Here is a 26,588-nt window from a genome sequence, read left to right on the forward strand (position 1 = left end):
CGTATATACATTTAAACTTACTGAGATATTATTTTATATCACTTTATATATTAACTTGCTTATCTAACTCATATAAGTTACTTGAACGATGTGTTTATTAACTCTGTTCACTCAGGACGTTAAACAAACCAATACCCTTCTATTGTTGTATTAATATTATTAAACCAATTTAGGTCTTTAAATATCATAATGACAACAATTCAAATTTTTTCAAGTGATTTAAAGTGGTGCATATTTTTTTTCTTTACAATTTCAATGCGTAAGTTTTGTTTTATATGCCTTTTATTTTGCCTTTAATATACATTGGAGATCAATTAATTATGATTTGATTGGCATTTTTATTATCTTTATTTTTTAAATACGTTCCGCCATGCGATTTAGCGTTCCATCACAGTGAAATCCATCCACGATTTGACTTTTCTTCTCTAAATATACCGAAGGAATGGAACCAAGTTGGCAATAAAAACTTTGTCACCGTTATAATCAGATTATTTACATATTTCTATTATTATATAATTTTATTTATTTCCCTACATTTTTATGAGAAAAGTCTATTCAGCGCCGGCGGAATGCCTTGCCTCAGACTTCAAACAATACTCGCACAACAATTGCTCACTTTTCCGGCCTCTACAATAAACAATGTGTTCTTAAACGTTTTGTAATCTTATCTATAAATAGTTATTATATTATAGATGCATAATATGTTTGTTAATGATAAAAGGTTAGCGCTTGACCACGATCTCGGTTGAGTGACGTCTTAAATAAATCGCATTGACGCCGGTGAATAAGTGGCGCAGGCGCATGTACTTATTAACTTGCCCTGAGATGAAGTGTACAACTGGAAACTTCACACGAGGAATTTCATTTTTTCAACGAATCTTATCCCTCTTGAGGAACTCCCTGGCACAGTGGTAAGCGCTATGATTCGAGGTCCAGGGTTCGATACCCGGCGGGGGCAAATCGGGAATTTATAATTTCTGAATTTTCTCTGATCTAGTTAGCCCGTTACCATCTAGCTTAGGCTTTTTTAAAAGCCGGCAACGCATCGGTGGCTCCTCTGGTGCTGCAGATTTTTATGGGCGGCGGTGATCACTTATCAGCAGGTGACCCACTTGCTCGTTTGCCCGCTATTAATATAAAAAAAAAACAAAAAAAAAGACTTCATCATCACTCTTCTACATTTATAACAAGTTAAAAAAGCATTGTTTAAATTTTTTATAAACGCGCCTTTTGTATTTTTGTGTTTGTTTTGTTTTTGTATCACACTAAACTAAATAGTATATTACCACTTCTTTATGTTAATTTTTAATTTCTCATTAAGTGAAACTGTTTCTTTTGAGAATAAATGTCTTTGAACCTATCACTTACGATTATTTGTTATTGCACACAAGGGCTAACTTGTAGAGGACTAAAAATTGAAAAAAAAACTTGAAAAGGAATCAGTTAAATTCATATAAACATCATAAAGACACTAACTGCAATATCGAAACAAATACCAAATATTATTTCCAAAATCAAAAACATCCATTGTCGGTCTTTGTTATATTATTAACTATTCAACACTTACGTTCTTCTAGTATAATTTTTATTTATCCGATTAATAACTTTTTATTATGAATGAATACACTTTTATTGTACACCAAAGAAAAAAAGTAGTTACAGAGACATAAATACATATCAAGAGAGTACAATTTGGTGGCCTTATCGCGACATAGCGATTTCTTCCAGGCAACCAATGGCGTAAAAGGAAAAAAACATAGAAAAGAGGTAGGTGGTGCAATAAATAATATTTAAAATTAAACAAATATATAAATAAAATATATATATATATAAATATATTACATATAAATACAAATAAAATATATAACATAAATACCTATATAAATAGATAACAAATAACATCCTCAATTTATATGAAATACATAAATAATTAAAATTACACACATATAATTTTTTAAACGTTCAATTATCAATATTGTTCTGAAAGTTGTAGCCGAATTAAATGGAAATATGTAGTGATAACGCTCAACATCACCAACATACCAACCGATAGACGTCCTGACTGCTGGACATAGGTCTTTTGTAGGAAGTTCTAAATTCCACTGTTTTTTTACCGCTTGCGTCCAGCGGCTTCCTGCGACACTTGATGTCGTCTGTCCACCTCGTTGGGACTCGACACACGCTGCGCTCACCAGTGCGGAGCTGCCATTTCAGCACCTTGAGACCCAAGCGTCCATTATTTCTCCGAGTATTTTTCCCCCTCAGCTTCGCGACTCGAAAAGTTGATGTGGAGGCTAATAATTTTGAAATCCACCTTTCAGTTCCAACTTCAAATTCAAAACAGTATAGAAAAGATTACGTATATAATAGAAAAAGTGATGCATTCTACAAATTTCACATGGAGGCTGTGCTATTCGCTCGGACTGAGGAAATCTGTGCCCTAGAAGGAGCAACACTCATGGTGCCCAGGTCTGATGAAGACATATCACAGGTGCACGGCATGTTCAAACAATACCCTGATATTGGCGACTTGGCTTGGATAGGTAACGATGGGAACAAGCACGATTCGATTGAAGAAATTCCCCTCATAAACTGTAAGTAATCGGACGATTTATTTCGTTTTTGCCAAGGAACTTTATAATTCATAGGAAAGCATTGCGAAACGTCTCTTATAAACATATATGCATAATCAGAGACTAAAAAACATTTAAATAGAACATCTGTGAAAATTGTAAGTGTCTGCCACGGTTAAAAATTCACTAATTTCACGTAGGCCTTATATAAGCACTTTTGAAACGTCAAGTCTGTCTATTTGCAGCAACTTTAGCTCCGGTTCGGAAAGCTGATTCTACCGAGAAGCAGCTGGCAAGAAACTCAGCAATTGTTTTTTTCCAACATTAACTATTTAAATTTTACATTTTAACATTCAATTGTCTATCTTTTGAGAGATGAAAGGGGAGCCGGATGCTTCCAAGGAACTTTGTCAATGAAAAATACATCAATTATATAGTAACCTCATTGTAATAAAATTACCGGTCCAAAATTACCTTGAGATCATATTATAAAAGCGTTAATCTCACAAATGGCTTCTGTATCTTTCGCAGATGACAATAATTTATGACCATTTCGTGTAAGTTAACCGTTAATATCCACTTTTTGTTTATAAAGATTAATATGTTGTCATCATTATAAATATATTGTGAAACTACGGTAAGAATACCTATTTATGTTGATCGCACAGTTCTTTTCTTCGTTTTAAATATAGTTTCAATATCAGCAGCTTTGCCCCATAACAAAATCCCGTAGGACATCACACTATGAAAGTATGCAAAATAAACAAGCCTAGCTATTTCCTCGTCAGTAATCTGCCTAATTTCCCAGACTACGAAGGCAGCCGAGCGTAGTTTATCTGCTAGTATATCTATATGGACATCCCACTGTAGCTTATTATCTAAGGTAATTCCCAGAAAAACTTTGGTTCATAAGATACAGCCCGGTGACACGCGGACACCCTTATTAATAGGGTCCCTTTTAACTATTGTGTACGGAATCCTAAAAAGATTTTTGTAATTATATTATTTACAGTAGATGAAAACGTACGCACAGACATCCCGATTCGAGGAACCCTGTGGGCTGAATGCGATGTGATTGAGCGGACGGGTGAAACACGACGCCACATCTGCTACCGACAACTGCCTTTTATATGCAAGGTGGACACAAAGGATGCGATTGAAGATAAGCAATGCAAAGTTTTTGGCAAAGGTATTTCTTTAACAAACATCGCCTATGTACAACACTTCGGAGGGCATGCAAGGAATACGTCCTGCATCATGCCGCCCTGTGTAGGTCAACCTGAGGCGTGCGTGTTAATACACGCCTGTAATAACTCCAGCACCAAAGCTCTTCAGACCGGAACACAGTATTACAACAATGCTGCTTTCCATTTGCTGCATTTCCAAAAAAGATCCATTTTATCATTTTTATTACTTAGTTTGTTGAATGATACGCTAAGATCTAAGCATATAAGAATTACTCCGGGATTTCGTGTGAAAAGGTGTCCACAAAATTGAATGGGATCGAGCAGATCGAGGATGGTTATTCGCAAGTGGTATTTCCCGGCTAAGTTTGCTGTGGTCTCTTCTTAGACCAGGGCGCGTTTGGAATCCTCCTTGCTTTAGGTTTAAGTTGGCGAACGAAGTTATCACCATCCCCGTACAATTATGTAAACATATATGTATGAACGCTTCATAAGTGCCTGTGAAAGGCCTACATGAATAAAGAAATTTTGAATTTTGCAACTTATAGTGGTATGAAATGGTATGTGCAATCTTCACAGGTTACAGATATTACGAAAACGTGGGTAGTTGTTACAAGATCCCAGAATTAGCGCTGGAATGGAACGAAGCTTACGCCGAGTGTCACGCTGAAGGCTCTCACCTAGTAGTCCTCAACTCCGAACTCGAACACCAGGTCATATACAACATTACAAACCAATACCACCCTGTAAAGAACGCTTGGACATCCTGGTCCTTCTACGCTGGCGTGAGAGCAGAGAAAAAAAGAGATAACTCGCCAATTGTGTTTAAAACAATTTTTAGTAAGAGACAATTCAATTACTAAGTTATTTAGGTATTTCTTTCTACCAAGCAGATGGCCTACATAATTCTAAGTAGAACTATCCATCACCGTCATCATCAACCCATTGCGGCCCACTACATTGGTCTCCTCTTAGAATGAGAAGAGTTTAGTGCAGATTGGTAGACTGCCGTTAAGAACATTATGGAGAACTCTAGGGCATGCAGGTTTCCTCACGATGCTTACCGCGTCTTTGTTTGTCCTTACTCTATGCTCTAAGTAAGCAACCAATCGACTTTTTGCCCAAGAGTTAGTTTAAAGGACGGAGAGTAACATCCACACGGGTCAACAGTAGTAGTACTTTTTAGGCAGCGACCCTACTTTCTGATTCCAAGGCCGTGGGTTCGATTCCCATAACTGTAAAATGTTTGTGCTGTATAATATAAATATACTACGACAAAACACACATCGCCATCTAGCCCCAAAGTAAGCATAGCTTGTGTTATGGGTACTAAGATGACTGGTGAATAATTATATGAATAATATACTTAAATAGTTATAATATATAGATGAACACACAGACACTAAAAAACATTCATGTTCATCACACAAACATTGTCCAGTTGTGGAAATCGAGCCCACGGCCTTGGCTCAGAAAGCAGGGTGGCTGCCCACTGCGCCAATCGACCGTTGAACGATAGGATTCTCAGAACCTCGTGCCTGTAACTACACCGGCAACCACGTCCTTTAATCGTCCTTTAATCGTCATAAAAACCTCTCTCATACTAGGTACTATAAAATGTTAACGTTGTTGTCCAGATCAAACTTTAGAGGAGGCTGGCTACAGCCAGTGGAGTGAAAATGAGCCCAATAACGATCAGGGCCACGAGTACTGTGTCACGATATTCAAGAACGACGGCAAGTACAACGACATCTACTGCAAGGACAAATACGCGTTCATTTGTGAGAATGAAGTGCAAAAAACTTCATAATTTTAACTGCGAAAATAAATTAAAAATTATAATGTAGTTTTTTATTTGAAAAAGCAAAATTACGAGTTTATTTTGTAGGAAAATAAGAACCTGCCCCTAGGTTTGTTAAGGAAATTTAATGTCGTTTGGAAATTCGTTTTTTTTTCATTACTGTTAAGTTTTGTTTTTAATCCTGTTACTACTGATGGTAAAAAAACTTAAACCAGTATTATTTTTGTATTTTGTAGTTTTCTTAAGAGAATTATAATTTTTATTTTAGGACGCGTATTATGTCAATAAATCATAAAACGTCCTTTATCTGAGATTTTAACTTGCCGATTTAAGCGATGGTTATAAGGCCACTGATCTTTTAGGACTGTCGCACGGTAATGCTGCGTTTGTATACTCATACGTTTTCCTAAACGAAAAATAAATACACTTGGCGTTAGTTTAGGTTTGAATTGTATTTATTTTGTTGGTAAACCGTAGATTTAATTTACTATCTTCAAACCGACCAAATATTAAAACCATAGTTAGTTAAATTTATTAAAATTCAAAATTCTGCATCCTCATTATCAAGTCATTAATTTATTAATCTAGAATTGCTGTGGTCTTCGCTGGGATCAACGTTGGGCTCAACATAAGGCTCTATATGTGGCTCTACGGCAACGATAATATTAACGTCCTCTGGCAGCTCATTTTCGTTGCCATCTACGCCATCATTTACCTCGCCTGCGTCGATCTATAAATATATAATAAAAAAATAATAAATAACAGTGCGGCCGCTGTTATTTATTAAGATTAAGGGCAGATTAAGACCATGAACCCACCACACTCCTCTAATGCAGGTTGGCGGACTTTAGCAATTATTATCGCACGTTTTTTATTTATATCTAGCTGCGAGTATAATGGTTTGAATCAACCAAGCCATTTTCACATAAACTTTTAAGGTTAAAAAATTAAGTTTTTTGAGGAAATTGCACAATATACATATGTTAAATCATAAAAAAAGTATGTCACACGTACAGAATTAAGCACATACAGAATCCGTGTACACCACCAGCATTGAAGCATCAAAAACCACTCCACTTTAATAGAGTTTCTCGAACAGTCGCTTAGACACTTTTTATTGAGCAGTTTACAGTAATTATTTTAACTCTATTATTCTAAACGTTTACCATAAAATGAGAAAAATGGGAATAGTTTGTGAGCTAGCAACACTACGAGGGTGTGAAGTGAGACGTGCTCGGAACGTCTTCTCTGTTTTTGGACGCAACGCACTGCATGCAATAATGGCTAAAAGAGGATTCTGTATGTTCTCAAATCTGTGCTCAGACGCCATGACTGCCATTCCTAAAAAAATAGTTACGTATAACGCGATTGTGAAATATCAACAATATCGACTTACCAATAGTCTAATATTTAACTGACATTGTAAAAAGGAAATGAGTTGAATAGTACTTACGGGCTGTGTTTTTAATCCTTCCAACTTTTTCTTGCTCTTTCTCTCGAAACAGTTGCACTAAAAGATAGCAAGAAAATATATTTATATATATATTTTTTAATGTTTATATACGAGCGCTTGACTGCAATCACACCTGATGGTTAGCGATGATGCAGCCTAAGGTGGAGCGCGCTTGCCTAGAAGATGCCTATTCACTCTTGATTTGAAGGTACTCATATTGTAGGAACCGGGGAAAATAGAAGCCGGAAGGGCATTCCAGATCCTAGCGGTGTGGATCAGAAACGAAGATGCGAAGCGCTTTGTACACGTCGTTATTAAAGTATTTATTTTATTTAAGTATTACGATATTTAAGTATTACTTTGAAATTTAAATAAGTTTTTTTTATTTGTGGTGTACATATAAAGTGTATAAATAAAATAAATAAATACCCACCTTATAAAGGATGAATACGATCAGCAAGAGTATCAAGATGCCAAATAACACAGATATTATGATCACCCAGGCTGGCACCGATCTTGTATTGATGACCAACGTAGTTGTAATACTGAAATTGAGTAAATAAGGATAAAATTAGACAAGGCACTATATCGCTTTTAGTGATGTCGTATATATGAGCCGAATTAGCGTATCCAACAAAACAAAAATTTTAGAAAAGAAGTTTTATTTGTATATGTAAATAAAGCTTCATTTGGAATAATGAACACAGTCTCAACTAGTTCGGAGAACAGGTACACCTTTTATCTGTGCAAAATAAAACAAAATTTGTATATATTTCATGTGTTTTGTTTAAGTACTTTTGATTCTGTTTTGTTTTTCTTTATGACAATAAAGCATTTTTTAAATTTAATTTTTAATTATTTTGTGAGAGTTACTCTATTTCGGCGGTAAAGGCTCGATATTTTGAAGCAAATTAAATAAAATGTTTAATTAATTCATATTCTTTTTTCCACTACAAGTTAAGGCTTAACTGCAATCCCACTGTATAGCTGTAATGATTGCTCTTACCGGAGTTCCAACCCGGAGCGTTCCAATCATAAGGCTATGGAGCCCTCGACTGCGTCAAGAATGTAAAAAGAACAACTCATCATCATTCATCAATCATCGTTCATTGCTGATTTATTCATAATATTATTATGGCATTTACAGTCAACATAACCGATGTTTTGGTTGTCATTGCGTAATTTTTTAAGAAAACTTTGTTATTTCTCTGAAAGTATTAATCCAAGGAAAAATTTTTGAAAATGTTGAAAAAAATAGGTTACCCGTTTTACCCTATCGACATCACCCATACCAAAACTACCAACTACCATGTATTTAAAACTCTACTTACTTTTTACTTACTGGCTCCTCGTCTAATAATGTAAGTGATAGTTGTGAAGATATAGACACCCTTTCCTTTCCTGTAATACGAATACAATTTTGCATAAAATCATCTCACAAAACTGTACAAATATGTGAATGTACAGTTTTTGTGCTCGCATGAATTTGAAGAATTGTTTTCGAGTACAGAAACGCTATGACTTCGGAATAGAATGAACCTTATGTAACTGATTTCAAAGACCTTTATTTTTCAATGATTCTAATTTCAAAATCAATCCGCTAGGAGCGTTGGCTGTATAAATCTTTACGATCTCGAACTTTAGGCCGTTGTCAATTAGGTTTATTTTACTTTGACTCAATAATAAATAAAACCATATCGACATATACCATAATACTCGAGTGTGGGGTTTACGACAGTTGCAAAAATAACTTTTAGTACCGCGAATGCTTTACTGTCATCATACTTAGCATATTAATTACCTGATCTCAGTTATTATCACGAACTTTGGATCAACGGATTAAGGGTCCGTTCACACAGACCGGCTCGGAGAGCATCGGCCTGCTTTTTTCTTTTCACACAGACCGGGTCGTATACGCTTGGAATTGGCCGGAGCGGAGCCGCCAACTATTTCACATCGACCGGCTGGAAGAGATCTGAAAGCGGGTGCGGCTGCGCGAGCGAGAAAGAGCACGCAAGCGGAGCCGGTCGGCTCCTTTTATTACTTCACACGAAGCGCGTTCAGGCATTTTTAATGACAAAAAAGGTGCAAATGCAAAAATAAACTTTACTACAATCACTCAAAACACTGTTTCCAACGTGATAAAAATCTGCTCTCCTCTCCGAGCCGGTCTGTGTGAACGGACCCTTACTCGCCCTCCGAGGCAGACAGCAATAATTTGTTACCTACGGGCTGATACATTTCTGATTGACTGTTTAGGGGGGCAATGTGTTGGTGAGTTATGATCTTCCGATGATGTTTAGTTTTGCTTTAAATGTTAAACACACTTGTAGTTCAGAATCACTTTACTACGATATTTACAATATTGTTTAGAGCCGATAAGAAATGCAATAACATTCGTTTTACATTGAGCGACACGACTGGTGCACGAATTCAATAGCGAACTGCCGGCAGGCGGTTACTGTACCGACTATCTACCTGCGAACGACGACGTCATAAAACCAGTCGGGAGTTTGTGCGTTTCAACTGCGAGATCGGTATGGACTATGGTTGAATTACACCGGTAGGTACGATCGTAAATGTAAGTTTGTGAATGTTGATATGTATGCTTGTGTGAACGTTTGTATGTTCAAATTGTTATTAGTAAATTGGAATAAGGTGTTAAGTTATATATGTATTTAAAGTATTTGGGTTAATTATTATTATAATATAAGTATTTTGTTTATATATTGTTATCAGACCCTACAACTGTAAATTGCATCGCGGGAAAAACTCAACACCAACCGTTTTAAGGCTTAGCTGGAGATCTACTCCAGGACCTCATGGTCCTATGTAGAACATGCTAATCATAAGAGACAATCAGGTAATTATAGGATTCGCAGATGCTTATGTAAACATTTAAACTTACCCAAAAAGTGTGGTAAGACCTCGACATCTATAAACACGTCTATAATATTATTTATGTACAAATCACCAATACTGCATGCTACGGTAAAAGATCCGTTTACTGCTTTTTTTCCATTCAGGGAACATTCGGTCGTGTTGGGACCTCTTCGTATCTAAAATATAAGCAGCATCAACTGTAATATTATTAACGGCAGGTGTTGTGTCATTTTTTGGACGACCGAGTGGCGCAGTGGGCAGTGGCAACCTGCTTTCTGAGTCCAAAGCCGTGGGTTCGATTCCCACAACTGGAAAATGTTTGTGTGAGGAACATGAACGTTTTTCTCTGTCTTGATGTTTATTTGTATATTATAAGTATTTATGTATATTATTCATAAAACTATTCAACAGTCATCTTAGTACTCATAACACAAGCTACGCTTCCTTTGGGACTAGATGGCGAAATATGCATTTTCGTAATATATTTATTTATTTATTATTCATCGGCAGCACTGTGGCCCAAAAGTTTTACCAGCCCACTACAGGTAGTGGCGTGCACTTCATAAATGCAAAAAAGCATTGCCTACCCAAAAATTTATATATATCTCGTATAAGATCAGAATTTTTGCCGTTTCATGCAATTTTCCTGCTGTATGCATACCCTGGCAAGAAACCTTAAGGGTTTAGGCTGTAATCCACCACGCTGGCCAAGTGCGCAGACTTCAAAAGCGTTGTATTTATTTACTAGCTGTTGCACGCGACATCGTCTGCGTTTGATTTTGTTTTTTGATGTGGCATTCAATTTAGTTGTAGTTCTAAAAAAATTGAAGTATTCAGTATCGCTAAGCCTTAAATGAGGGGTTTGCTGCTGTCCGCTGAGGAGTTCGGTCCTCTATCTCCAACCACATTCAAATCGTCACAAAGTTTGGGCAAAATTAAACACACATTATAACCTCTATAGTACAAAAATAATTATTAAAATCGGTTAAAATTTGTTGGAGTTATGGTGTAAAATCTTCAAACACTTTCATCCCCTCTCCCAAAGGAACAGAGCTTAATGTCGGGATAAAAAGTATCCTATATTACTTCTAACACTTCCAAGAATATGTGTACAAAGTTTCATGAGGATCGGTTAAGTAGTTTTCACGTGAAAGCGTAACAAACAAACTTACATTGACACTTATAATATTAGTAGAGATAGGGATAGGGATTATTAACCTTTTCAACAATCTTATCTTACTGAGTGTTTAATCAAAACTTTCGGTTTCGCTTGATAGATCTTTTTAGCATAACCTCTTCTTTCGTTTTTTATTGTGTTTTTTTTTAATAGTCATAATATAATTGACGGGCCAGTTAGAACCGTAGATGTACCATGACCTGCGTTGGGCAGGCAAGGTACACGTCCAGTAACTTGCCGCTCTAACATTTATAAATAGAGAAAAAGTAATTCTATTTCAATTTTGTGGCATAATGGCATAAAAGAGGGTCATACTGCTTGCCATGACGGCATATGTATCAATTTCACTACAAAGGTGTGCTTATATATATATATATATAAATAAATAAATATGCTACGAAAATACACACATCGCCATCTAGCCCCAAAGTAAGCGTAGCTTGTGTTATGGGTACTAAGATGACTGATGAATATTATTATGAATAATATACATAAACACTTAGAATATACATATAAGCAACCAGACACTGAAAAACATTCATGCTCATCACACAAACATTTTCCAGTAGTGGGAATCGAACCCACGGCCTTGGATTCAGAAAGCGGGGTCGCTGCAAACTGCGCCAATCGGCTATAATACTTATCAGAATTTGTTATCACTAAATATAATTTATTTAAACAATATACTGACTGTAATATTTTGTGAATATTGAAGATAGTTTCTGGTATGTAACAAAATATAGCATTTTGCATCCTTCCAGTTAATTTTACCATTGTTCACTATCTGAAACAAAAAGAAAAGACGCAATAAATCCGTGTAACCGAATTAAGAAATACTGTTGAACATAAGGATATTTAGAAAGGTAGAATATTAAATCAAAAGAAGCGTAGTTCAAAACATTCTATGACAACATTACTGATTATAGACCGACTCGCGCTACGCGTAACTAATAAAGTGACAGGTATAGCCGCCGCAAGCCGCTGCAAAGAAACTTATTAATTTTAAATCTGAACTTATTTTGTAACGTAAAACCTCATTTAATCAAGCCAAATGGTTTGATGTTGGCTTTGGTAATGTTATTTAAATAACTATTACACTTTGTGAGATAGTTCTACGCTGTAACAACAGATGGCAATATCAGCGATAAAATGAATGAATTTTATGTATGATTGCCATTCAGATCTAACCTAAATTTTATCATCATTTTACCATTAATAAAATATTATTAATGATTTTTAATGTAATTTAATTGCCAATAACTTACTTTTAATAAATAAGTAAGATTATAATTTTGGAAGAACTTGTAGCTTCGTTTCAAAAGATGGCGGCGCTAGTTGTGAAATGTTAATAACTCCATATAAAGATTTTGCTGTTTGACTGCCAGCTAAATCTGTGATAAATACTTTTTAATTTAAAATGATGTTTCGATGTAATTTGTAATTAGTTTAATTTTAGAATAAGTAAGTTTCAAAAATGATTGTTCCCACTGATTGAACGGGTACGACCAATAGGAGTCGATCACGTCGTCGCGAGTTTTGCAGAAGACGTGGTGCGCAGTGGCGGACCCGGTCACGGTGAACATTATTATTGAAGAAATTGACGATATAGCTCGCAAGCGTGATAGACGCAATAAAAGATAATAATAATTCTAAGAAACAAATAAGTTAAATTTTGGTTTACAATTTAGGATTAATTATAATCCATTTGCATTTAATCTTGTTTGCTTTGAACTGAATTTTAATTTCAACGAACATTGTAACCGGCAGAACCGGTGACCCAAGTTAGGTCAGCGGTTCAGCATCTTTTTTTAAACGACGGCGAGATGCCTTCTCCGATATATATTTTTCAATAAATAAATAAATAAAGAATAAACTATGGCAGTGGTTTACTCAAAAACTGGTGATGAGAGGTTACTTATTGAAATTTGATTCTTTGAGTAAAAGTTTACCACCTACTAGCTTGGTCTGCATGCGTAAATGAAAAACAAATGCCCACGTCCTATAAAGTGCCACCTTATGGGTATCAATCTGAGGCGTGGATCAAACTGAAACCCAGCTTGGCGGTGGAAATAAGCATGACGCTAGTCATTATCGTTATATCAACCCATTACCGACCCACTACGGCTCTCCTCCCACAATGAGAAAGGCCTTACTCCTCCACCCTTGCTGATGGAGGCGACCTGTGCTCTGCAGTGGCCCGGTAATGGGTTTATGTGATGATGATGATCTATCCATCTATCTAACTGCCTCTAACTTTACCCCTAAAATTCCGTCAGGTTTGTTTTATTTTTTTACAAAAATCCTGTGGAAGCTCGTTGTTATACAGGATATAAAAAGGCTCTCCAGGATGCAAGCTTAAATATCATTGCTCGATATCGCTAAGAGAGGTCGATTGGTTGGTCGCTTTTAAAATTTAAAAAATAACTTTTCTCAATTCCACACGCGTTGGCGACGGTGTTCTTCTGTGTAAAAAAATTCTCTATCTCTATGAATGTGCTAAAACATAGTTTTGTATCAGCCTTTTTTAACATTTATAAGATAAATTTTGCCATCATGTCGTGCATAAAACAAATCAACAAACCATGAGACACTTTCGCTTATTACACCAATGAATATAATTAAGGTGTCTTTTGTAATAACGAAACAACGCCACCGGCTAGGAATTTTGAGTGTTGAGTGAATTTTTCAGTGCGGATTGGTGGACTCCACACACCTTTGAGAACGTCATGGAGAACTCTCAGGCATGCAGGTATCTGGTTGCAAGGATGTTCCGTCACTGTTAAAGCAAGTTTTATTTCAATTGCTTAAACTCAAATAACCTGGAAAAGTTAGAGATTCGAACTCGGCCCCCCGAAAGTGTAGTCGAAGTCCTACATACTGGGCTATCATAGCTTCTGGAGACTGATAACCTACCGTGTCCCAAAATCAGGGGTTTTTTAAAATTATATTAACATTTACCGTATAATGGTGCTGCAATCGTGTGACGTTTTTGAGATCACTCCTCGTTATTTCGACGGGCTCACTGGGTACAGAAATTCTGAAAAAAACGGATCAAAAATTAATGAATTACCATCATCATTCGAGCCAAATCAATGTCGACATAGCTGGACATAGCTCCTCTGACATAGCAGAGACAATTTAAGACCATGCACCAACCACAATGCGTGGACATGAGGCAAATTGCGTCACACGACGTCTGTGGTATATTCGTATATATTTATACATTTGATTCAGTCACTAGACGATATGCCTTAACCCAGAACGTTCAGTGAAAATGACGGATTAACGTGCACTGTGAGAAAGGATAAAATAAAGGATCTTTTAGATATTATCTCGATGATTCAATCAATATTTGGGAAGGCACTGGCACCTAAGATACGGGATTTCCTAGGTCAGGTTTCCAAAGATTTGTTGTAGTGAGTTTTTCTAATAAATATTTTCTTTCTTTCTTTCATCATTACTAAACATTACCGACCTACTACAGGGCACGGGTTTTTCCACAAATCCAAAAACTTGATTTGCCACGATCCACCACGCTGGTCAAAAACACACGCCTTTGGGAACATAATGGAGATTTTTCAGCAATGGTACGATGATTTTCTAAACCGTTAAAGGAAGATATTTTACTTATTTAAATTCCATAAACTTACCCGAATAAGTGTACACCATTGTCGTAACGTAACGTAAAAGACTTGTTGGCAGAGTTTCTATCAGTTTTATTGTTGCAGTCATTGTAGATTTCGTACACGATAGTTATATTATTCCTACCCTTCTTTTTGGTAGTTAGGGTATCCATCCCTAACTCGATGTTGGTAATGTTCTAAAATTCAAAACAGTTACTGTAACAGATTACGGAAATTATTTCATATTTATTCATTCAATAATACAACTTACATTTTTCCACTTAACACTAAGTAAGCTTATGAAAGGGTCCCAATTATTACAATTGCAATTTCTATATCAGCAGGTAATATAATATAAACCCGGATCTCTTCAATTTCTACCCAGCATCGTACCTGTACGCTAAATTGCTGAGCGGCACGTCTTTGTCGCGACGTAACTAACCACGGCACAGGTATCCCACCAGACCAGAGAAATTAATTGTCTTTGAACACCTTATTGATTCCCATAGGTTGATGCGCGTATTACATTTTTTTCAAAATTATTTATTAACTCATCACACATAATATACATCACAGGTCTTAATTTAACGGTGTAAGCATAAACTCAAAAGAATTTTGCCGTACACTCAGCCGTTTGGCGGCAGAAATATACATGTTTGAACATGATAAATAAAAAAGCGGACGTTTACGAACATGAGTAATCCTTACCCAATCTCTGTTAGTACTCAACGGGTGTGAGAGTGCGCATACTAGGCCATTGTTTTCGATAATACAATCTGATGGAGCGCGCAATAAGAGCACTTCTTGGACGTTCACAATAGCGCAAGGTGTATAGGCCGTCTCTCCTGAGTTATGGATGGTCAGCGAGAAATACTCCTTGTCAGACGAACCCACTGAATACGGGTCACTGTAATATAAGTCAAAGACAAATATTTTAATATTTCTTTATTCGTAAATTTTAATTTTTAATTTATCGTAAAATCGTAATAATACTTCTGAGGCTTTACAGGGACATTATTTACTATCTCTGAGACTTATCCGTAAAACCGAAAAGATACTAAAATAAATCAGATGCAGCCCTAACATCACATGCCAAAGTAAAATCAACTGACTCCTGTCACAATATTAGGTGCGCGTCGCGTAGCGTAGGTACAATGCACGTGTCGGGCTTTAATCTACAATATGGTTGTCATAAATAAACACTTAGAATGTTTTGATTTCTTTGTATGGAAAAATAAATATGATTCTTTTAATTTAATATTTTTACAGGGTGATTCCTTATGAAATATACTTATACACCCTTCAATAGTATTTCGTAATTCCGTTCACGTTGTGTATATAAATGTAAAATTGGTATAAGACTCACTTAATCTTGGTATTAATGTCCACAGTCAAATTTGGTACGCAAACTGCTGCGCGGCAATTCGACACCCACAGTTTGTCCCCCTTCGACATAACGCTTCTTTCGCTTCGTATCACGCGGCCTTCGTACTTGTCATCTTTGTCAAATAAATCCACGGCTAACTCGTATGTTATTGGAGAGCCGTAATTGCCTTCCTATTAGAAGTTAAATAAAGTTTACACAGTTTCTTAAAAATGTCTTAACATAAACCACTGATTAGCTCGGTGACATGAACTTATTTTTTTAATAATTTGACTTTTCAAAATCTATGACGAACAACAAACAAAAATTTTTTTACCCGCGTTAAAATTTTAATTTGTTTTTTTATTTGCAAACTACTTCGAAATTTAAATGAAACCTTGATAAGTTACCTCCTTAGTTGCCATGTTTCGGAGACAAACATAGTTTCATTTTTTAGCACGCATAATTTTGAAGCACGTTTTAATAAATACTAGATCAACTTTTGAACATGAAGTATCATTCCAGGACACTGCCTCATTGGTCCATTGGTTTTATATAATAAACAAGTTCTCGATTCCAGCCCATTGTTTGGAAATCGACCTTATTCATCCATCCATTTCGTATGGTCATATCAGGAATGAGGAGATCCTTAGTAGTACCCGACATAGCTAAGCGAGTCGCGAAGCTGAAGTGGTAATAACGGGGCACATAGTTCGGAGTTCCGATAGACGTTGGGGTCCCAAGGTGCTGGAATGGCGACCCTGCATTGGCAACGAGATGGACAGACGACTTTAAACGAGTCTCTGGGAGCCGCGGCCGAGGACCGTGGATTTTAGAACTCCCTACATAAGACCTATGACCAGCAGTGGACATCAATCGGTTGAAGTGATGATTATGATGATGATTTTTTGGCAGCTTAACCCGGTTATTATTATTAATATATGATACTATTCCTTAAGTACCACAAACCGCATTGCAACAGCGTAGTTGACGAAGAACCTAAAAGCAGTAGTAGCAATAGAGCTTTTTGTGACAGACCTTATCCGGAGAAGGACTATTGTTCTGCTTATTTCTGCTGCTAAGCAGCACTGTTGAGTTCCGCTCTAAAGGGTGTGGTGGCCGGTGTGATAACAGACACATGAAACTTAACACCCACTTACGCTTAGAATTAGGACGTATTGTTATGTTTCTCTGTTCCCATAATGTTTCTCTGTTATATGCAATGGCTTTCCCCTCATCATCAGTTGGGCCATCTTGCCTGGTCCATCAATAATTACATAATATTAAACAAATTATGGAGTTTCAATTAAAAACTTACATTAGGTGTAAAAATTCTAAAAGTTTGTGTTAAATTATTAACAGTTACATCTAATGGTATCTTGTAATTTAAAATCCCGTCGCTTGTTGCGTTCTCCAATTTTGCATGTGGATGCTCTATTCGCAGTTTGACATCGAGCTCTGAAAATAAAATAATATAAACCTTAACATTGACTGCTTTAAGTGATGTCTCTTAAAGTGTTTCTCATTTCTGGTTTTTTTTGGGAGATTTTCTATCGGATCCATTATAAAAATTAAGCTTAAATTGCTATACTCCGCGAAAAGCAGGAGAATCTGTATGGTGTAATTTATCATTTCTTCAATCCTTATACTCCACACCAAACAGATCTTCGGCAATGCACCCTCTACGCACGTTTCGCTCCGAAACCGGAGCATCCTCAGGAGATTTTGACTTTACAATGAATAATTGTTAAATAAGTGTTAGACTTTACTATGAATAATTGTTTTAAGTGTTCATTGTAAAGTCAACATCTCCTGAGAAGATCTATTTGGTGTGGAGTATCGAAGAAAATAAATTACAGCATACAGATTCTCCTGCTTTTCGTTAAATATAGCAAATGCTTAATCTTATATCTTTGATCGATTAATTCTTGTATATATATAATTGGAATCTCGGAATCGGCTCCAACGATTTTCATGAAATTTAGTAGACAGGCGGTTTTGGGGGCCATAAATCGATCTAGCTATGATTGATTTTTAGAAAATGTCATTTTATTTGTGTTATCCGGTAATAACCGATTTGGTGCAACGAAGTTGCACGGGTCAGCCAGTTTTTATAATATATTATGGATTTCCGCAAAGTAACGCCTGCTTCTATCCAATTTCTATCAAAGCCATATAAGTCGGAGTTAACTTTGACGCTTTCGAATAAGATAATGTAGGTAGAAAATATCACATTAGACACTCTGATTAAAAAATCCTTGTTACATCTTATAGTCTTAAAGTTTTTTATACTAGGTGTAAGACTGTTGTTTATGATCTAGTGCATCAAATTGTTAACATAAAAACCTTTTTGTCGCAGCGGTACGCGCTGTGGTTTTAAGTTTGAGGACCCGGGTTTGATTTGAGAATTTATTATAGACCAGAGAAGATTCGGAAATTGTAAGTAGGCCCCTGCCGGGGATCGAACCTAGGTTATCCCAATTAAACCACAGGTCACACTGCTACGCTAGACAGGTCGTCAGAATTCTAACACGTATTTGGTAAGGTCTAGCTCCTACCGTACTACTATTTTTCTATATCTAACCAATTCTCTGGGTTCTTAGATGTGATACGTTAAAGAAGGATCGATAAAACAACAATAACATTGCTATTTTTAAATACCTGTTGCCCGCGTTTTTGTCCTTTCCACTAACTATGTCTTTTCCACACACACACACCACACACGCACACCACACGCACCCACACTCATACACACACGCTTATACACAAGCGCGCAAGCACAGGTATAATAAGAAAGGTAAATAAATTGATCTATCTAGGGTCACCTAAATAATGCAGCAGAGACCGACCATATTTTTTGTTTGTGAAATCTTAATGTAATCATGTTGTCAACAAACAAACACCCTTTCGCATTTATAATATTAGTATGGATTATTTTTTAATCTGGAACGACGAATACTTTAATTAGATATAAATACTTACTTGTACTGATGTTTTCAGTCATATTTGGATACGTGATGATTAAAGCTGTTGTAATGGTAATATAAGGTTGATCATCTTGGCTGATCTGAAACATTTCATACGTCTTTAACACTTGCCAAACCTTCCTTCACAACCTACCTACCTACAAAAACTAAATTATTAACCCGTTCCGCTGTTCGCAAGACAATCAGCTTCGGGTACAATTTGATTGTTTCTAAAACTTTTTTAAAGCTTTCCACTTCCACGGTTTGGCAAATGAAGTGCATTCCGACTTCTTCTCCGACCGCATCGTTTGCACTGTAATTTAGTGCTAGCGTTTTGAAACGTAAACTGAATTTAAAATAATCAAAAACAAACATTAATTATATATAATTCTTATTACAATCATAAAAAAATGTCATCTGCGAATGGACTGCGTAGACAATGTTATTAAAAATTATCGAGCATCGAGTCCATCCAGAAGACTCAAAAAGACTAGGCCTTTTGAGCTAGTATGATGTACTGTAGTGCTAGTCTTAACGCATGATTGTCATTTTAATAAAGTCTTACGCGTGCATGGAACTTTATGGAAGAAAATCATACATATAATAATAAAAAAAATCGGAGAATTATCGAAGAAGCGGTGATAGCTCAGTGGGTAAAAGCTCGACTAACATTTTCGGGTGACGAGTTTGAATCCCAGCACGCACCTCTAACTTTTCTAAGTTAAGTGTGTTTTAAGTAATTAAAATATCACTTGCTTCATCCGTGAAGGAAAAATCGTGAGGAAACCTGCATGCCCGAGAGTTCGCCATAATGTCTTCATAGGCGTGTGGAGTCCACCAATCCGCACTGGACCACAACCTTTACCCCTTCTCATTGTGGTAGGAGACCCGTGCCCTGTAGTCGGCTTGTAATGGGGTGATTTAATGATGATGATGATGATACAAAATATCAAATTAAATTATTGAATGAATGAATACACTTTTATTGTACACCACATTACATTACAAAGTATACAATTTGGCGGCCTTATCGCTACATAGCGATTTCTTCCAGGCAAGCAAAGGCGTAAAACACAGCTCAAGAAGAGATGGAGGTGGTAACTTTTATCAAAAACAATCGCGTAAAATGGAATATATTTTATACCCCGCGGAATGCGCAAGCGCCGACGATGGAGCTATTTTAGCACCGACGTCACTCGAAGCTATTACCGGCTGCCTACTTTGTCTCGAGGGTAAATTCGAAACGAAAAACGAAAAACTTTTTTAGTTAGAGAATATGATAACGCGACAGCCGCCTTTTATAAATTTTATTCTTTAATGCGAGGTTTTTATTTATTAATAATTTAAAGTTCTTAATACCCGCGGGTTTGATAGTACATCCACTTCCACCGTAATCGAAGGGATCGGTTTAATCACGTAAACCATGTTCTCTAGTGGTGCGCCTACAGATAGTCCTGTAACAAACAGAATTTACAACAAATATCATAGGCAAAACTAAAACTCACATTATCATTTATTATAGAAAGTAGAGGGAGCCTTTTGGAATAATTTTAAGTAGCAATAGAGTTTTGCGACAGAGCTCGTCCGGGGAAGTACTACCAAGTACTATCATATTATGTCTATAGATGAGCGCTTGATTGCTATCACACTTGATGGTAAGCGATGATGCAGCCTAAGGTGGAACGCGCTTGCCTAGAAGATGCCTATTCACTCTTGATTTGAAGGTACTCATATTGTAGGAACTGAGGAAAATGGAAGCTGGAAGAGCATTTCAGATCCTAGCGGTGCGGATCAGAAACGAAGATGCGAAAAAAATGTAGTTTACTAACGAATAGTTTGTTTTCCTATGTATTATGAAAGTCAAGCTTAATTTGCTATACTCCGCGAACAGCAGGAGAATCTGTTTGGTGTAATTTATAATTTCTTCAATCCTTATACTCCACACCAAACAGATCTTCGGCAATGTACCCTCTACGCAAGTTTCGCTCCGAAACCGGAGCATCCTCAGGAGATGTTGACTTTACAATGAATAATTTTTAAGCCAAAAAATATAATAATATAAATGTTTTATAAAAAAAAGTGTATTTTTAATAAAGGGTATTTATAAATGAAAAGTGGTGTTGAAAAATAAAGTGTGTCGAAACGTGCGTACATTACAGAGTGTACATTACCGAAGATCTGTTTCGTCTGGAGTATAAGGATTGAAGAAATTATAAATTACACCATACAGATTATCCTGTTGTTTGCGGAGTATAGTAAATTAAGCTTAATTTTCATAATATATTATGGATTTCCGCAAAGTAAAGCCTGCTTCTACCCAATGTTTTCCTATGAAAACAAACTTATGTTATTCTCCATCATTTTAGTCAACTCTTGGGTAAAAATCTAGTAGCTAGATCGGTTGCTTAGTTAGGGCGTTAACGAAGGACAAACAAACAAACACACTTTCTCATTTATAATATTAGTAAGGATTGACGTAGTTTGTCTTTTTTATTGTAATTTAATTAATGTATCTTAATTGTCTAATAAAAAAAATCCTGTGCAATTTTTTCACACCCGAGAGCAGTGTAACTTCTGAAAAGTATGCAATTTATTCACACACGGCAGAAGTGTAACTTCTGAAAAGTAACCAACGAGAGATTGAGGTGGATGTAGAGTATCACAACTAATAGGATAATTTGTAAGATTTATTATTTAGTTTCCATTGTAACTAGAATAGGTAAAAAAAAATATAATGTTTTCTATCTCACTCTGTCCTATACATTTATGTGTTTGTTTCTTTATCTAGATATTGTTCGGTTTCCTTGGTAACTTAAATAGGAAACAAAATGTGTAATGTATTCTAAATCATTTCCTCGCCAGCTGAATCCTATCTATTTAATCTGTTTTTGTCTCTATGGACTAGTTTTTTCGTTTCACCGAGTTTGAAATCACAACGATTCTAAAGAAGTTTAACTTCAATAAACAAATAATAATAATCGCTAGCATAGTATTGATACATTACCATTTAATGCATTATTGGTGTAATTAGGCATAGGTTGCAGGCTGAACCCAAATGCCTTGGACTCTCTCGAAATCCTCTGTATAGCCTCGCCGCTACCCAGCAAACCAGCACCGGAGTATATGTATACCGCTCCTTTGCCTTCATCTTCAAAGGGAGCACTGATCGCGACTTCTAAAACATTAAACAAAAGGTTACAAAAATCAATATAGACATATTTTTTACAATTACCCGCGGCAAGTTGGTCGCCATCTAGCTCCAAAGTATCATATATCACAATCTTAGTACACATTACACTAGCTAGCTGCTGGAACGGTGAAGGAAACATAATGAGGAATTATGCATGCCTGAGAGTTCTGTTCTTAAATTTTATTTATTAAATTTTGCTTGAACATGGTACAAAAAAAATAGATGTTATGCTTAATTCAACATCTTCATATTCAGCCGAAATTGGCGTGCAAAAATCATTAACATCATTTTAAAACTAATAATAATTATAACATTACGATGATAACGCAATTAATTTCAAATTTGGTTCCCAAAGTTATAACTAAATTTAATATCATAATATTAAATCCAAAAGGTGTGTGGAGTACACCAATCCGCGCTGGGCCAGCGTGGTGGACAACGGCCTTTACGCCTTCTGATTGTGGAACGAGACAGTTTAGTGACCGGGTAATAGGTTGATATGATGATGATGATAATAGGACTAAAAGATATCAAATCTCTATTAAGGGAGAACGAACGAATATTTTACGGAGTGGAGAAAAATTCCACCTCCATTAATTCCTTCTCTTATCTTCTCCTTTTGGCACTTGGTTGAAAGTCGCATGAGTGAATCGAAGAACATGCGATAATGATAAATAAAAAAATCAACAATAACACTTCCGTAGTCGGTAAAATGTGATGAAAATGTAATAAATCATACCGTCTCTCTGATCGCCATCCATATCCCCTAGACTAGCTATGGCGTGACCAAAGTGACCTCCATCTTTTGTGCCTACTATTTTCCTCTTAAAGATTAAAGTCTGAAACATTAGAAATATTGCAATGCAAAATATCTCAATATCGGGTTACTCCAGATTACAAAGGAGTCAATTTTTACACAATTTTCAGGTTATTTCTGCCTTGCTTATTTCTGCTATGAAACAATGTTGCAATGCTGTGGTTCGGTCTGAAGGGTTTGGTTGCTGGATGGTGTTATTACAGGGCACATGAAGTTTAACATGATGTTAAACTTCATGTGTAAGGATTACTCGCCCGTAATACTACCGTCTCATAAAAAGGCTCAAAGTCACTCAGCGGGCGATGGAAAGCGCTATGTTAGGAGAATGCGGAGATTCGTAGAAGAACCAAAGTTACCGACATAGCTCAACGAATCCCGTAGCTGAAGTGGTGGCGGGGCACATGTCTCGGAGAACCGATAGACGATGGGATCCCAGGGTGATGGAATGGTGACTCCGCACTGGTAAACGCAGCGTTGGTCAACCCCCAAGGAGGTGGACAGACGACATCAAACGAGTCGCGGGTAGCCGCTTGAATCCAGCGGCCCAGGATCGTGGATTTGACACGCCCTATACAAGACTTATGTCCAGCAGTGGAAGTGACGATGATAAGACTTAACACCTACGCCTCCGGTAGACAGACACATGGCGGCATGTTCTATCACGTTTTCCTTGCATGTCCTGCTGAATTTTGATCTGATTACATGCGATAGTTCATGAACAGAGATAGAAGTTAGTCATCTTGGCCCGTCAATTATTACTGTAATAAAAGTAAAGCCTATCGAGACATAAATGCGAAACTGTGTTTACTTACTTTTAAACTTGATTATTTGCATATAGTCAAAAGAACGGAGAGTAACATAGGTTATTTTTATCGCCGGAAAACAAACGGTTCCACGAATTTTGTAATAAATGCGGTCGAAACCACGGGCATCAGCTAAATTATGGCTAAGCTATTACTGGTTACCTTATCGTATTTGTGTGGTACATATATAAAAACAGCTCCCCTGTCATAGTCAGTGCGCCCCGTCATCAATGTTGGTGCTCCGACCAACAGCGAGGCGCGCTCGTCCCCAAAATAAGCTTTACACAATGCGGCCCCGTACGCTGATCCCACGGATGAATCTTCGTCGGACAGTTCCAACCTTTTACTTAGATTTTCAAATAGGATCACCTAAAATAAAACACTAAGGTTAGTTTAGCTTTTTGGTGTTATAAGTTGTGCGTGTGTTTGCATGTGTCTGTGTGGACGAAGAACGAAGGCTACGACTATAATCGATATAATCAACATTACAAATCTCTTAGTGAAAATATGTAAAATTGTTTTATCTTTTGTATTGTATCCTATTCTTTTTCTTTTTTATTGTTGTATTGATATTCTGTGTGTTAGCAAATCTGCCTTTTTATGTACATTTGATTACAGATAAAAAGGTATTTTCTTTCGGAATTGTCAAAGTTATGCATTATCGGTCGGTATAAGTTGGAGTAGGAATTCAAAATGACAGGAACCCAGATCAAAAAGGAAGGTCATATAAAATGGCGGGTAAAACAGAGGTACAGAAGAATACCAACAGTAGTCTCAATCTCATTAGAGTTAATTCAAAGTGTGCAATAAGTTCAGATAGCTTGATGTTTGAGTTTATAATGTGCTATGTTGTAATCCAAAATTAAAAAAAATGACGGCCTTCACAGGCACTTATGAAGCGTTCATACATATATTTTTCAATAATTGTAAGGGGATGGTGATAACTTCGTTCGCCAACTTAAACCTAAAGCTACGAGGGTTCCAAACGCGCCCTGGTCTTAGAAGAGCCCACAACAAACTTAGCCGGCTATTTTTTTTTTTCGTTATCACCTCACAGTAAATTAATATTAAGCCATTCACACCCAAGCTTTTTTATCGTTTAAGTAATTCTTAACATTATAATAGGATTTTTAAGTAAGCTTACGTTTTATATAAACTTTGAACTTACTGACAGACATCAAGATTTTATTCGGTAATCTATATATATATATAAAAGAGAAAGTGTGTGGGTATGGACCGATTTCAATGAAACTTTCAGGGAATCTCCGGGTTGACCTGGCGAGTAATCCTGTAAAGTTTGGTGACGATCGGAGCACTCCTATTTTTGAACTGTCAAATACAGCTTTTATTTACTATGATGATATTCTATTGTTCGGTGTACATGGGTGTGGATAATGATCTTCACCCGCTCGAGAAGAGAATAGAAGAGAATGAATACGGAGAGAAATAAATGATTTAATATATTATGAGACTTAAATTAAAAATTTAATGATGTAAGTTTATTGTTTAAATAAAATAAAGCAAAATCTAGACCGTCGAAGCGGGCTGGGTACGCTAGTTTGTTATAAAATAATATACAATTGCCCTTGAATGAATTAGCAATTTCATGTAGCCTAGTAAACTGCACAGCAAATTTATTTTTGCTTCTAATATTTATATTGTTACAGTCCGTTTTCTTTTTAAATTTTGTTATATTTTTATGGACATAAATGAAATTCTTAAATGCGATTAAACGTTGATAATATATCAACATGGGGTTTCTTTTATGTGTAACCTTTTCGATCCAAAAAAATATTAATATTATTAAGATCCTTTAACGTATTGCACATGTCATTGGTGCAAGCGACAGGCACATATACTATTTGCACAATTTTCTGTGATGTCACGTCTCGATGCAAAGCAAAAAAAACCTTAAAAAACCTCCCAATTGCGAATCGGATCTATAAAAATATGCCTTTTTTATGGGAGCCACTTTAATTATTTAGTTTATTCTGGTTTTAAGTATTTGATGTTATACTGAAAACAGAAATACATTGTCAATGAAAATTTCAACTGTCCAACTATCAAGGTGCATGAGATACAGCCTGGTGACAAACGGATTCTTTTTCAGTTTTCCGGTCCCGTTTACCCCCGGTACGGAGAAAGAATATGGCGGTGACACACATTTTTAATCGTTTAAAAATCAAATATCTGACAACAGATACCTTTCCTTTCCCGTAATCGCCGTATAAATTACTAACAGCATGGTCATTTCCTTCAACTGACAAAAAGTTGCCGCTAAGAATACTGTATCCTGAAACAAGTGCATGATTAAATAATTAAAAAAATACAACTGTTTGTCACCGCACGAATTTTCAAATTAAAAACGAATGAATCCGTGTGTAGCTCACGCATTCATTCTTTTTTTATGTAAAGTATCTATGTAGGTAAACCTGATTGTTGACGTGGCGATTCAGGCCGTGGTGGCCAAGCTATATGTTACATGTCACGATTTAAAATATTTTTTTTAATCTAGATTTCTTGTATTTAATAACAATGCATAGGCGCGGCAAGACTTTGTCGGTAGGGTGTTACCCAGCCATGGACGCAGCCTCCAACCACCCCAGACAAGAAAAAAATCAGAAATTTTAAGTGCCCAAACTGCCCCTGCGTGTATCAAACCCGGGACTTAACACACAGCGCTCAACTATGCGCTTTGGAGGTTATGAAAATTGAACTTAATTTGCTATACTCCGCGAAACGCAAACGAAACTCT

General features: G+C 36.3%; 2 protein-coding genes across 2 annotated transcripts in view; one reads left to right on the top strand and one right to left on the bottom strand.

Moving 5' to 3' along the window:
• The first annotated feature begins 134 nt into the window (after positions 1-134).
• On the top strand, positions 135-5,599 carry LOC120624791 (lymphocyte antigen 75). Its single transcript, XM_039891526.1, has 5 exons — positions 135-259; positions 2,322-2,594; positions 3,586-3,762; positions 4,337-4,597; positions 5,395-5,599. The coding sequence occupies exons 1-5, from the start codon at positions 190-192 to the stop codon at positions 5,565-5,567; spliced, it is 954 nt and encodes a 317-aa protein (XP_039747460.1). The 5' UTR covers positions 135-189; the 3' UTR covers positions 5,568-5,599.
• A 437-nt stretch (positions 5,600-6,036) lies between these two features.
• The window catches only part of LOC120624710 (integrin alpha-V-like), a 30,451-nt gene continuing 9,899 nt past the window's right edge, over positions 6,037-26,588 (bottom strand). Inside the window, exons 9-25 of the mRNA XM_039891390.1 lie at positions 26,038-26,126; positions 23,996-24,202; positions 22,953-23,052; positions 22,028-22,198; positions 20,383-20,477; positions 19,040-19,124; positions 17,376-17,515; positions 16,061-16,251; positions 15,403-15,601; positions 14,722-14,891; positions 14,030-14,108; positions 11,763-11,855; positions 9,920-10,070; positions 8,343-8,412; positions 7,445-7,556; positions 7,012-7,068; positions 6,037-6,288 (exon numbers count right to left, since the gene is read on the bottom strand). Of these exons, the coding sequence (XP_039747324.1) occupies positions 6,130-6,288; positions 7,012-7,068; positions 7,445-7,556; positions 8,343-8,412; positions 9,920-10,070; positions 11,763-11,855; positions 14,030-14,108; positions 14,722-14,891; positions 15,403-15,601; positions 16,061-16,251; positions 17,376-17,515; positions 19,040-19,124; positions 20,383-20,477; positions 22,028-22,198; positions 22,953-23,052; positions 23,996-24,202; positions 26,038-26,126 (2,168 nt within the window). The 3' untranslated portion in view covers positions 6,037-6,129. The remainder of the gene's footprint in view (positions 6,289-7,011; positions 7,069-7,444; positions 7,557-8,342; positions 8,413-9,919; positions 10,071-11,762; positions 11,856-14,029; positions 14,109-14,721; positions 14,892-15,402; positions 15,602-16,060; positions 16,252-17,375; positions 17,516-19,039; positions 19,125-20,382; positions 20,478-22,027; positions 22,199-22,952; positions 23,053-23,995; positions 24,203-26,037; positions 26,127-26,588) is intronic.

This window comes from Pararge aegeria, chromosome 6, assembly GCF_905163445.1.
Source record: "Pararge aegeria chromosome 6, ilParAegt1.1, whole genome shotgun sequence".
Taxonomy (NCBI): domain Eukaryota; kingdom Metazoa; phylum Arthropoda; class Insecta; order Lepidoptera; family Nymphalidae; genus Pararge; species Pararge aegeria.

Coding starts and splice junctions, on each gene's coding strand:
- LOC120624791 (XM_039891526.1), top strand. CDS start 190: ATGACAACAATTCAAATTTTTTCAAGTGATTTAAAGTGGTGCATATTT. Junction 260..2,321: donor TTTCTTTACAATTTCAATGC/GTAAGTTTTGTT, acceptor TCCACCTTTCAG/TTCCAACTTCAAATTCAAAA. Junction 4,598..5,394: donor TGTGTTTAAAACAATTTTTA/GTAAGAGACAAT, acceptor GTTGTTGTCCAG/ATCAAACTTTAGAGGAGGCT.